The sequence below is a fragment of the Colletotrichum truncatum genome (assembly GCF_014235925.2).
Source record: "Colletotrichum truncatum strain CMES1059 chromosome Unknown Contig_0006, whole genome shotgun sequence".
Lineage (NCBI taxonomy): Eukaryota > Fungi > Ascomycota > Sordariomycetes > Glomerellales > Glomerellaceae > Colletotrichum > Colletotrichum truncatum.
This window is the reverse complement of record NW_027222403.1, coordinates 3,149,343-3,160,890: the sequence shown is the minus strand read 5'-3', so window position 1 is coordinate 3,160,890 and position 11,548 is coordinate 3,149,343. Positions and strand designations below refer to the sequence as shown.

The window sequence follows — 11,548 nt, the reverse complement described above, 5'->3', positions numbered from 1 at the left end:
CTACGAAGATATGTCTCGTCCGGCGTTAGCGACGGCCTGCAGTTTAATACCGTACTCGAATGAAACTGGCTCATATGGGCATGACGGCTCTTTAGGCATGTACAACCTAGAACTTTGATGGTCCTCATTCTTGCATCGGCGTGGGGGGGCTTACGCGGTCGTAGAGACATGCTGGGCAAGCCACCGTCATCGGCTGACACGATTTTGAGTTAATTCCGACCGACTACCATTGCCAAGTCGAAATGTATCAATCCGGACTCGGGAGGCCGAACAATCCGCCCGTGTAACTAAAGATGCTGATTTTGAAGAATCATTACAACTCGAGGTATAAGAACCCCCTGCTGCTCGTCGCTAAGGTGAGTACAGACCAAAAGACCATCTCAAAGGATAGATACATCAGCAAGAACACCATAGAACGAAATAGCTATGGCTAAATTTTTACCCTTAATTGCGGCAGCTCTGTTAGCCGGCTCGTTTACGGCCGCGACTCCGGTCGACGAATATGACTTTGTTATCGTTGGCTCAGGTCCAGGTGGCGGCTCGCTTGCGTAAGTTTTCATGCCCTGAGAGGCAGTGGCTACAATTATGATTCTTGCGCATTGTAAACTAACAGCGAAGCATAGAGCCAATTTGGCCGTGAGTGGACACTCAGTCTTCTTAATCGAAGCCGGCGGTGACAGCTCGGATGATGTGCTTGAATTGCTCCCGCTCCTGTAAGTGCCAATTGCCACCGATGCCACTTTTACTAACTGTAAAACCAGGTCTGCGCGTGCTGCTGAGACTCCGGGTCACTCCTGGCAGTTCTTCGTCGAGCATTATCAAAACGAGACCCAAGCCCGGCGTGATCCTAAGTATACTTATAGACAAAGCAACGGGTCTTACTATTACGGCCTGAACCCCCCTGATGATGCAGTACCGTAAGCCACCTATCTTATTTTAATGAGCGACAATGAAATGGTTGTATCTTTTGACGCTGACATTGTTTTGAAAATCTAGTGCAGGTATTTACTACCCCCGTGGTGCCACATTGGGCGGCAGCGCGCAGGTGAATGCCATGAACTTTGCATGGGCACCTGACAACGAATGGGACTACATTGCCGAACTCACCGGAGACGAGACTTGGAGTCATCAGCATTTGCGCCGCCACCTTATGGATCTCGAGAACTGCACGTACGTTCCCCAGGGAACACCCGGTCATGGTTTTGACGGCTACATCGAGGTAAGAACACATTCGCCTTCCTTGGCTTGACTTTGGATCACTAATTTGATCCTTGTTGTGCGCAGTCGAGCATGGGGAACTCAACAAGCGGTTTGACATCCCCCAACGCAGCGCTCTTCGTAGAGGAAATGTTCCGCCAGGCTGAAGGCATCGAGGTTGACGGTGTCGAGCACATGGCCGAGCTGCTCCTTCGCGACCTCAACAGGATCGACAGAGACCGCTATGAGAACAATTTCCTGTTTCTCACCCCCGCAGCCATTTCTCCTACTACTGGCGGTAGGAGTGGCGTGGCAGGTTACATTAATCAGGTCGTTGCTGCCGGACACCCTCTGACCGTTAGCCTGCATTCGTTGGCGACCAAAGTCCTCCTTGAAGACTGTGGCCGCGGCAAGAAGCCCAAGGCTTACGGCGTCGAATATCTGCTGGGCGAGGGACTATACTCGGCTGACCAGAGGTACAACGCCTCGCAGACAGGGGAGACTAGGACGGTTCGAGCGAAGAAGGAGGTCATTGTAGCAGGCGGCACGTTCAACACTCCTCAGATTCTCAAGCTTAGCGGTATTGGCCCACTTGAAGAACTGGAAAGCCTGGGGATTCCTGTTCTTGTCGACCTACCCGCAGTAGTAAGTTCTTTTGAATAAGCACTCAAATCGCTTGTTTCATTGCCAGACCCCCAAACTAACCGGACGTTTTTCACAGGGCAATTTCATGCAGGACAATTACGAGGCGCCTGTTCACATTCGAGCCGAGGAGCCATGGGTTGAAGCCGCCAACTACCCATGCACCCACGCTTTTGACGATTCGGATCCGTGTTTCGTGGTTTGGCAGGCAAACCGAACCGGGCCGTACACTCAGCGTGGCGGGACGTTCAACATGGCCTGGCGAAGCAGCGTCAGCTGGGACAACGACACAGATCTCTTTTACCTTAGCTCCGCCGGTTTTGGAGGCATCGCAGGTTTTTATCCTGGGTACTCCAACAGAACTTTGATGCCCAATGACTGGAACACCCCTATCGTCAAGATGCAGGCGGGCAACGCCGCAGGCACCGTAACGCTCCGCTCCGCGGATCCGCGACAGGCACCGGAGATCAACTTCAACTACTTCTCTCAGCGGGGCGAGGAGGATCTGCAGTCCCTCGTTGAGGGAATCGAGTTTATGCTGGGCGTGTTTGACGAAGTTGGCGTGCCGTACAGGGTGATCTCGCCGGACCCCGAGATCGACATGAGGCAAGGTATCAAGGACACGGCATTCAGCCACCATGCGACATCCAGCTGCCGCATGGGCCCCGCTGGTGACAAAGACTACTGTGTCGACTCCAAATTCCGAGTCAATGGCGTTGACGGGTTGCGCGTTGTCGATGCCTCCGTCCTGCCCCGGGCCCCTGGCGCTATGCCAAACGGTCCAACATTTACGATTTCGCGAAAGGCGTACGAGACTATCTTGGAAGATAACTGAAGTGGTTGGCGTGGGATGACTGGGAGTGTGGCTGGGTGAGAAACGAGACTAGAGTAGCAATCTCATATATGAAGCTATCAGAGTTACACACTCGTTTGTGTTTCTGCATAGGGCTTGATATATAGTTGCTGCTTTTTGCAGTTGAGTTAGCATCTTTTAGTTTTTCATGCCAGACTATTTCCACCACGGATTGTTGTTTCTCTTTTCACTTTTGATTAAGCCGCGGTAAATATTTAGTTTTGATCATCCGGGTGAACGGCAAACTCAATGAGTTAGTTCTCGCAAGAAAGTTCTGTACCTCAAGTTTTCAATAGTGCAGGTCATGTCAGCCTTGTGAAATGAGCAGGCTCTTTCCCCAGGAAACAAGCTGCAATTAACGAAATAACAAGTGAGCCCGCATTTGCTTCTAGGTCTCTGAGCAATATCCAAGAGGGGATATTAGGGAGCAGCACCCCTCTTCGTAGTGCTTTTTTAGAAACACCAAGGAGGCAACAGGGGTACCGCTGTGTATTAGACTGAGTGTACACCTGAGTTGACCAACGTGATCTATTGGCTCACTCCACAAAGCGGGGTTTGTGGTAAGCCAGCTAACTACAGAGAACGTACGACTGTTCGGCTTCGGAACGGCAGGGTCCGGTTTGTAATAGGCCAGTGTATGAAATTAAGGTAGATTTAAGAACAAAAAGTGAAAACTACGAATAGGGAAACCGAACACGGTTGGATCTCATGAAATGTCCCGCTTCCGGCTGCAACTCCCGAAGGCCCTGTCAGTCAAGTACTGTGGTAAGAGTATTTATAGAGTTTGTGTAGAAACCGTTAGAAAAAAAGGGTAGGGATTTATTAATCTCATGAAGGATACGTGGAGATTATGACAGCCTCATTCGTCCGATGTAGCCAGTGGCTACCCATAAACCCAAGTGAAAGGCTGGTCGCCCGCCCAAGCCGGAATGTTATAAGTAAGGTTTCAATATGAGAGCGAATTTGAGTTCAGCCCTGAGCCAGGGTTCTAAGTTTTACCGTCGCTTATCGATCAGAAAGGGGGGGAAATTCCTATAATCAATCAGAGCAGGAAAGTGGGGTAAAAAAAAAAAAAAAGATGGAAACTGCTGCTGGTCTCCAATTTCTCCTTTACTGGCCCGTCCAAAGACGTCAATGCCACCAGATGCGCAGGCCTTCTGTAGTGTAGGGAGTCAGGAGTACATAGTAGCAGTAGTTGTACACTAATCAAAACCAAGCCACCATGCCCCCGCCCCCCTTTTGCCCCTCAAGAGGCCTATAGAATGCGCAGTATGGCGATCTCCACTTTTAAGTGGATTACAAATCCGGCCGTTGGCTGCACTTTTGACGCACTGATCCGCCAACCGCCAACCGCACTGATCCCGTTGAACCCTTTCCTGTCGCATGGAATGAGCCGCGCAGTGAACGACAACGACGACTTTCGCTGACAAAAGAGCGGTTGATCGTTTACTGCTGCATTTTATATCTCGAGGCTTATTGAGCCCCCCTTCACTGATGATTAAATCTTTTCTGAGAACACTTAACGCGATAGACGGCTGCGATACGCGTCATGTTCTCACGAAATAAGGACTCCTCCTCGACGCTGCTCCCGACCAGCTTTCGGTCGCGGTTGAAGTCCAGCATGTCGTCGTCAGCCAAGATTCGCTCTTCCGAGGGATGCTGGACCTGTCGCTTGCGTCGCAAGAAATGCGATGAGGCTCGTCCCGTCTGCGAGGGCTGTGCTTCGCTGGAGATCACCTGCTACTACAGCGAGACCAAACCCGACTGGATGGACGGCGGCGAGCGTCAGAAGGAGATGGCCGACCACCTCAAGAAGCAGGTCAAGGTCCAGGCGAATAATCGCCGCGAAAGGAAGTATCTTCAGAGCCTCGACGTCGAAGGTGGTCTTGCCCACGGTCACGGCCATCACGACGACTCGGATGGCGAGCACGTACCCTCGGTCCCCGCTCTGAGTGCCGATGGCGGCTCGTCCAAGGAGGTCAGTTCAGCCAGTCCGTCAACCGTTCACGACACTCCCGGGGACTCATCTAGCCCGGCATTTCACATGGAGACGGTCAAGTCGTCCATCTCCGAGATCGTGCCGGGCTCGTCGCCGAATCAGATGCGGCAGCACACCCCAGACTGGAACAACAACCCTAGCCCCGGATCGTTGAAGCCGTCTCCGGATACGGACCCCACCCAACCATTCCCGGACGACTCCAACCTAGGCTTCATTATGATTTACCTCGACTATGTTTTCCCTTTTCTATTCCCCTTTTACAAGCCCGCGCTGCTGGAGGGCGGCCGTGGCTGGTTGCTTAACGTCCTCAACCACAACAAGGCCCTGTATCACACCGCACTTGGCCTCTCGTCCCACTTCTTCGGTGTGGTCCTCAACGGCGCCCAGGTCGAACACACGCCATGCAGGGTAAGGAGCGTCGCCAGTCTCCAACACCAACTAGATCTCGCCCTCAAGGAACTCCGCGCCGACATGGCCGCCATCAACGAGACCGGCGTGCAGAACCAGCTCCGCCAAACCTGTCGCGTGCTCGAGAGCATCGTCCAGCTGCTCATCTTCGACGTCACCCTGGCCTCCAACGACCATTGGCAGATGCATCTGGACGCCGCCACCATCGTTTTCCAACAGATCCTGCTGCGGCCAGAAGACTGGGACCCTACAATGCTTCACATGGCTATCCCCTTATTACAGGGCATCCCCTTCCCACCGGGCTCACACAAGCCGTGGAGCGCCGACCAGGCGGCTCTTCGCTTTTTCACGGCGTCGCTACTGTACTTCGACATCGTTTCCGCAACCACCCTCGAGCGTCCGCCCAAGCTGCAAGGCTACCACCACTACCTACTCAGCCCTAGGAAAGAGGAATGCCTCGAGATTGAGCCACGGCTGAGATTAGAAGAGTACTTTGGCTGTCAAAGCTGGGTCCTCCAGCTCATCGGCGAGATCGCATCCCTGGACGCGTGGAAGAAGGAAACACGCCGCGCCGGGTCGCTATCCATGACCCATCTCGTTTCCCGCGCGGCCTGCCTCGAGCTCGCCCTCCGCGAAGGCATCGCGTGCATGGATAACCAGTGCCCCCAGCTAATGGGCTCCGACGAACTCGCCTGCCGGGCCGGGGCGTGCAACATGACGGATTACCCGCCACCTCACCCGACGCACGTCGACACCACACGGCTACCCCCCGACCCGCTGACGCTGTACCGGAGCCAGCAGACCAGAGACGACGTCGAGGCGTCCAAGATCCACACAAAGATCTGGGCCTTCGCCGCCCTCACCTATCTGTCGACGGTCGTGTCCGGATGGCAACCGTCCTGCCCCGAGACCGCCAGCAGCGTGACGGCAACAATCGAGCTCCTCGACTCGCTCCACGGTCCCGTCTGCCTACGGACGGTCGTCTGGCCGTTCTGCGTCATCGGCTGTCTCGCCACGCCCAGCCAGGAGAGCATGTTCCGAGACATGGTCGGCAAGATGGGCGCCCTCGAAGTGTTCGGCTCCATCACGGCCGCGCTTGCCGTCATGGAGAACGTCTGGGCGCGCCGCGACACCATTGACGAGTCGTGGGATCTCGCGGCGTGCTTCAAGGTCCTCGGCCACCCTGTGCTGTTGACATGAGAGAAAGTTCGATCGGAATCGGGTATATATATGGTCTGGGTGGTTGTTAGTCTAGCATTTTTAGTATTTGTGCTTCCAGGGGGGGGCAAATGAGGGAGGGATACCAATGTTTCGTGCCTGGCGTCTGGCGATAAGTGAGAAAGGGAGGGCAAATGCATATATGTCTTTGACAGTTTTGTGACGCTCATGTTCGGAATTGTCTTTTTTTCTCGTAATCTCACAATGGCATTGTAGGAAAGATAACTCGATAGAATTCCCGGTTATTTTTCGTTTTTTTTTTATTATTACTCACGGGTGTTTCAAAGAACACCCCCGAGTTTCTCTCTAAACGCCAGACCAAGAAGAACAAACAGTGCAGCCTGCCACCGTTTTGAAGATACCCAGAGAGCGAGCGACCAATCTATCTACCCAGTAGACATTACCCAGAACCCGAACCAGAAAACAAATCCTCTATTACCAGTGGAGAGACACCACAAACAAAGGGTTTCCCAGAAAAGGAAAAGAACCTCAAAACAACCAAACAAATCAGGCTTTAGGGACCTTGGACGAAGCCGCCCTGGCAAGTTTATTCTGCCTCTGCGCCTCCAACAATCCGAGATCCCACCACCCGTCAATAAATTCCATAATCGTCTTACGCTTCGACTTGGCGCGCGCGAGAGGTTTGCGAGGGACCTGGTGGTGGTGGTCGCCGACGACGGCCCGCTCACCAGGGGACGCGGGCGACGGCGGCGGGGGAGGAGTGACGACGATGGCCATCTCGGGTAGCACAGGCAACGGCTGCACGGGTAAAGCGGACTGCTCGACGATCAAGACCTTCTTCTTGCGTCCGGGGACGGCCGTGGGGAGCGGCGGCGGGGGGAACCACGGCCGCTGAGCGGAGGAGACGAGAGGCGCGGCGGCGGCGGCGTCCGAGTCGGAGTCGGATTCGCTGCCGCTGCTGTCCCACCTCTTCTCCCCCAGCACAGCGGTCGTTCCCAGGCTCTTTGTCCCGCGGCTTCCTCCTCCGATGGTCGTGGGAGGAGGAGGAGGCGCGAACGAGGAGCCGTAGGGGTAGTAATAGGACCCTGCTGCCGCACCGCCACGGGCGCACCCTCAACCCTCAATGTCCTTGTGCGCGGCGGAGGGGGCCATCTTGATGCGGCGCCAGAGGCACGCGGCCGTCACGGCGCTGAAGGCGAAGAGCACGCACAGAGCGATGGACAGGCCCCAGACGGCCTTGATGGCGTAGCACGTCCTCTGGTCCGCGCCGACCCAGACGAAGTAGTTGAGCGCCGACCCGGTGTTGATGTTCGCCGTGACGGAGGCCATGAAGTTTGCCGTGCTGCCGGATTTCGGGAGGGCCGCGCAGTTGAGGTAGGAGAGGGGCTTGCCGAGGGTGCAGGCGACGACGATGACGGCGATGAGGAGGGCCGAGTCCGCGCCTGTGGCGATGAGCAGGGGAAGCATGTTGTCGTAGTAGAGGATGTAAGTTATGACGATGTAGAGGGTTGCAATGCACGACTGGAGAGTGTTTTGTTAGTGTCTGCTCATCTAGTCTCCGTGCTTGGCAACTTTCAACAATGAGAAAATGATGAGGGGCAAAAGACTCACGACTACCAGAGTCCCGATCAGAACGGGCGGCGACAAGGCGTCGGCTCCGTTGATCTCGGAGATGAAGTTGGACGTCATGCCGATGATGGCGATCAACGAAGCGAACTGCATCGCGCGCATGGCCGTGAAGGTGTGCCCGAGGGCGCCGAGCTGCGGGGCCGAAGGCATCTTGGCGAGAGAGACGGGGGTGATGAGAGTGAGCTTCGGGCGGGGTGTGTTTTGGTGGAGCGCCGTGCGGACGGGGAAGCGCCGGGGCGGGAAGGGGATGTAGGCGGAGGGAGTTGAGGAGGGAATTTTGGAAATCGGGGAAAGGAGTCGCTTGGTGTTAGCGACCGTTTGACGTTTATTCTTTCAATGAGAGGAAAGCGTATTTTTCGTTATGAGACTAAGAGAAATGAGAGAGTGTTGCTCGTGTTTTCGTGACCGGTTTGAATCGTTCCTCGTTAAGGTGGTAAATGATGATTTCGAGAGAGTTGAAAACGAAGAAAACGGTTGATTGATGGAAGATTGAGATAGACCCGAGACTTGGAAGGAAATTGACCTAGGAAAGAGAGTCAAGGAAAAAAAAAAGAGAGAGGAAAAAAAAGAAAAAGACGGTGGTTTGGTTTGTTGTAACTGCTTGTGATGTTGATAATAAGAGAGAGGAGAATGACTGTGATGGAGGAAGCCGTTCGTCTTCTTTATACATCTCAACTCACATCAAACCCTGAGACGTCACTTTCAGGCCGCATACCCATCCTTGTGGTTTGCTCTCTCTGCTGCATTGTTGTTGTGTTGCTAATTCCAGCAGCGACATCAACGCGTTCTGGATCCAGGCCCAAGATACCTTGCCCGCGGTACCTGCATGCGGCACGGCGAACCTCACATACGCCTGTAAGAGCCCACAGAACCCTGGACGGAGTCAAGGTGCAGTTCGGCTAGGTATGATGAGCCGCTGGGGTTGGCCAATCACGGCGCCGAGCCGGGGTTGCGGTGCGGCGCTTACGGAGAGTGGAGCAGGTGTTGGACAAGCGACGCGGTTATACGGACGACTGCCTGCCTACGTTGAGATTACATAGGACTCAAGTTTCTCTCTGTTCCTGGTCCCTACAAAAATAAGGAATGACGAAAAGGTGGAAAGGTGGAAAGATGATAAGCGCACCCAATGGCATCTCTTCATTCCCTGGCTTGGGATTGACCAGCGACGCGGCTGTTTCGTTGCTCAGACTGGGGCTTGATTGGGTCTGCTTCAACCCGGAGACTTGGTCTCGACCTTGCTTTAGAGCCGGTGGAGTCATGATCCTCGCCTCGCAGTGGCATGACAACCCGTAAACGCGGGCAATGTGGGACCACGGGCATGGAGGCTGAGGCGCCAGTTCATACAGTCATAGTACTAAGTCATGGATAGCAACGGCACCTGAAACGAGGTCTGGCGGCTGCCGGCCTAGGCCGCATGTCTTGGGCTGGAGAATGGTTCATTAAGAGGGCCTGATTCTTGGGCCGTTGGGTCCTAGCCAGGCCACTTATATGCAGCCGAGATGAGATAGGAGTGGTCTGCCCATGAGCCTCAAAGCTGCAAGACGGCCATGGTTGGCCCGCGGAGGATCGACTTGCTTTGATCGGCTTGGCTTTTGTTGGGACCTTGCATCGGAATATTCACGGATGGGGTTGTTGAAGGCCTAGGCTTTGTTCGATCATCTCTTCACCATGAAAGCCACCTGTCTCGGAATGTGGACTCATGGAGCCGGTCGCCGCGTTGGCCGCAGACACTGTGAAGGCTGTGAAGTCCTGTGATTGTCATGCTCAATGGTAAACTAAAATGAGAAACTAGAGGCATTAAAAACATTGGCAGCAAGCAGCTCCCTGTCCTGTTGATGTCACTTTGCACAACATCAGGAGATGCATAAGACAATTTGTGAATTGCGGTTCGCTTTGAAATTCAAGTTAGATGGTTCATGTTTTGCAGTCTTTTGCGCGCCAATATGCCCAGTCTAGCAGCCTACTAGCACATCTCACCTGCTCACCGCACCCGGTGGCCTCCCGATTCCTCTGCATAGTAAGGTGTCGTGAAGCAGGTCGTCGTCTCCCCCTTCATTATATCGTTTAACCGAGCAGGTCGTCCAGACCATGGTTACCACCAGATGATCCTCCAGCAGGCTTTGGTGCTGGAGAAGCAGCGGCGGGAGCTCCCCAGATACCAGCACTGCTCTTCTCCTTTGCAAGCTGGCCCATAGCAGGGCCGGCGGTGGGGGTGCTCGTCTTCTTCACACCACCACTGGCTTGAGACCAGAGCGCGCCGAAAGCATCACCTCCAGAGGCAGCGGGCTTAGCAGCGGCTGCCGCCACCGGCTTTGAAGCGGCTGGACCGGAAGGGCCGCTAAAGGAGCCACCGGTACTCTGAGGAAGGCCAGACTGAACAGAGCCGAAGTAGTTGGGTCCTGAAGGCTGGTAGCCGGAAGGCTTAGGGGCCTGAGAAGCAGGCGAGGCGACAGCCGGAGTGCTGAAGGCCGAGTAGTTAGGTCCGCTCGGGGCGGGTGACATGGAAGACATGCTGACCATGTTTCCGAGGTTAGCCTGTTGCGGGGCAGAGACGGGCTGGGGGGCGGCAAAGGTCGTGGTAGAGGAGGCGGACGAGGTCATGATGGGAGGCGACAAAGGAGTGGCGGTCGAGGCAGAGGTAGCAGCAGGGGCAGCAGACTGGAAGTCGTCGAACTCGTCATCATCGTTAGCGGAGGCCGGAGCTGCAGAGAGAGCGGCGAAGCCTGAACCGTTTGAGGACGAAGGCACCGCTGCGGGAGCAGCAACGGAGGATGGCACAGGGTCGTCGAAGGAGAAGAGGTCCACCTCGGGCTCCTTCTTCTTAGGGGGCTCGGCTTTGGGGGCCGCCGCACGCTCGGGTCTCTTGGACCGAGACGCCGAAGAGCTAGCAGCTGGCCTGTCGCCCTCGTCGAACTCATCGTACTCCTCAAACTTGTCGTTGTGCGCCTGTGTCCTTCCATAGTCGTTGCTTTCCTGTCCGCCAAAACCGCCGCCGTCGCCGTAGACACCGCCGGAGTAGCCACCGTAGCCACCCGACTCGCTTCCGAAACCGCCATATCGGCTGCCGCTACCGCTCGAGAAACCGCCGCCGAGGCCCATACCACCCTCAACACCAGTGTATTTGTTCTTAGTCGCACGCGCCTTTTTACGTTCTGACCGAATTCGCTCGACGTCACCCAGGAGCTCGGCGAGCTCCTTGGCGCGATTCCGCACGTTAACACCCTGGTCCTTGCCATTCTGGTCGATGAAGTGGAATTGACGCAGCATCTTGAGTAGTGTGATATGACCGCGGGCATCGTCAATGACACGTTCAGAGCCGTGCTTGATGAGGAACTCAAGAAGCTGAAGGGCTTTGTAGATTTGGCGCCACTCCTCGGCGGACTTCTCTGTGAATCGGCGGTAAATCATGGGCATAATCTCGTTCAAGGTCGAGCTTAGAGGACGTCAGCGTTGCGAATCGGGTGGTATGGCTGGGGGGGGAGAGGTACTAATTGAAGGTGCCGTTGGCGATCTCCTGCATCAGTGACGAGGACGCGCCCCAAGGTTCGTTGTTGGTAGCTTCGCGAACCTGTATTTGTTAGATCGAGGACATCCGACAATTGATATCTTCAATGAACGAACCTTGGCCTCCATTTCTGTGT

At 55.0% G+C, this 11,548-nt stretch overlaps 5 protein-coding genes across 5 annotated transcripts; 2 read left to right on the top strand and 3 right to left on the bottom strand.

The window, feature by feature from the left end:
- Positions 1-426: 426 nt before the first annotated feature.
- Positions 427-2,674, top strand: CTRU02_210142 (Oxygen-dependent choline dehydrogenase 4; the record flags this gene model as incomplete). Its single annotated transcript, XM_036733640.1, has 6 exons — positions 427-548; positions 624-713; positions 762-917; positions 997-1,219; positions 1,285-1,842; positions 1,919-2,674. The coding sequence occupies 6 exons, from the start codon at positions 427-429 to the stop codon at positions 2,672-2,674; spliced, it is 1,905 nt and encodes a 634-aa protein (XP_036574616.1).
- A 1,567-nt stretch (positions 2,675-4,241) lies between these two features.
- Positions 4,242-6,299, top strand: CTRU02_210141 (C6 transcription factor; the record flags this gene model as incomplete). The annotated part of the gene is made up of 1 exon (XM_036733641.1): positions 4,242-6,299. The coding sequence occupies one exon, from the start codon at positions 4,242-4,244 to the stop codon at positions 6,297-6,299; it is 2,058 nt and encodes a 685-aa protein (XP_036574617.1).
- A 525-nt stretch (positions 6,300-6,824) lies between these two features.
- CTRU02_210140 (uncharacterized protein) lies at positions 6,825-7,055 on the bottom strand (the record flags this gene model as incomplete). The annotated part of the gene is made up of 1 exon (XM_036733642.1): positions 6,825-7,055. One exon carries the CDS (start codon positions 7,053-7,055, stop codon positions 6,825-6,827), a length of 231 nt encoding a protein of 76 aa, XP_036574618.1.
- Positions 7,056-7,391: 336 nt separating this feature from the next.
- CTRU02_210139 (uncharacterized protein) lies at positions 7,392-8,057 on the bottom strand (the record flags this gene model as incomplete). The annotated part of the gene is made up of 2 exons (XM_036733643.1): positions 7,392-7,799; positions 7,890-8,057. The coding sequence occupies 2 exons, from the start codon at positions 8,055-8,057 to the stop codon at positions 7,392-7,394; spliced, it is 576 nt and encodes a 191-aa protein (XP_036574619.1).
- A 1,914-nt stretch (positions 8,058-9,971) lies between these two features.
- CTRU02_210138 (ENTH domain-containing protein) lies at positions 9,972-11,321 on the bottom strand (the record flags this gene model as incomplete). Its single annotated transcript, XM_036733644.1, has 1 exon — positions 9,972-11,321. The coding sequence occupies one exon, from the start codon at positions 11,319-11,321 to the stop codon at positions 9,972-9,974; it is 1,350 nt and encodes a 449-aa protein (XP_036574620.1).
- Between the last annotated feature and the right edge of the window lie 227 nt (positions 11,322-11,548).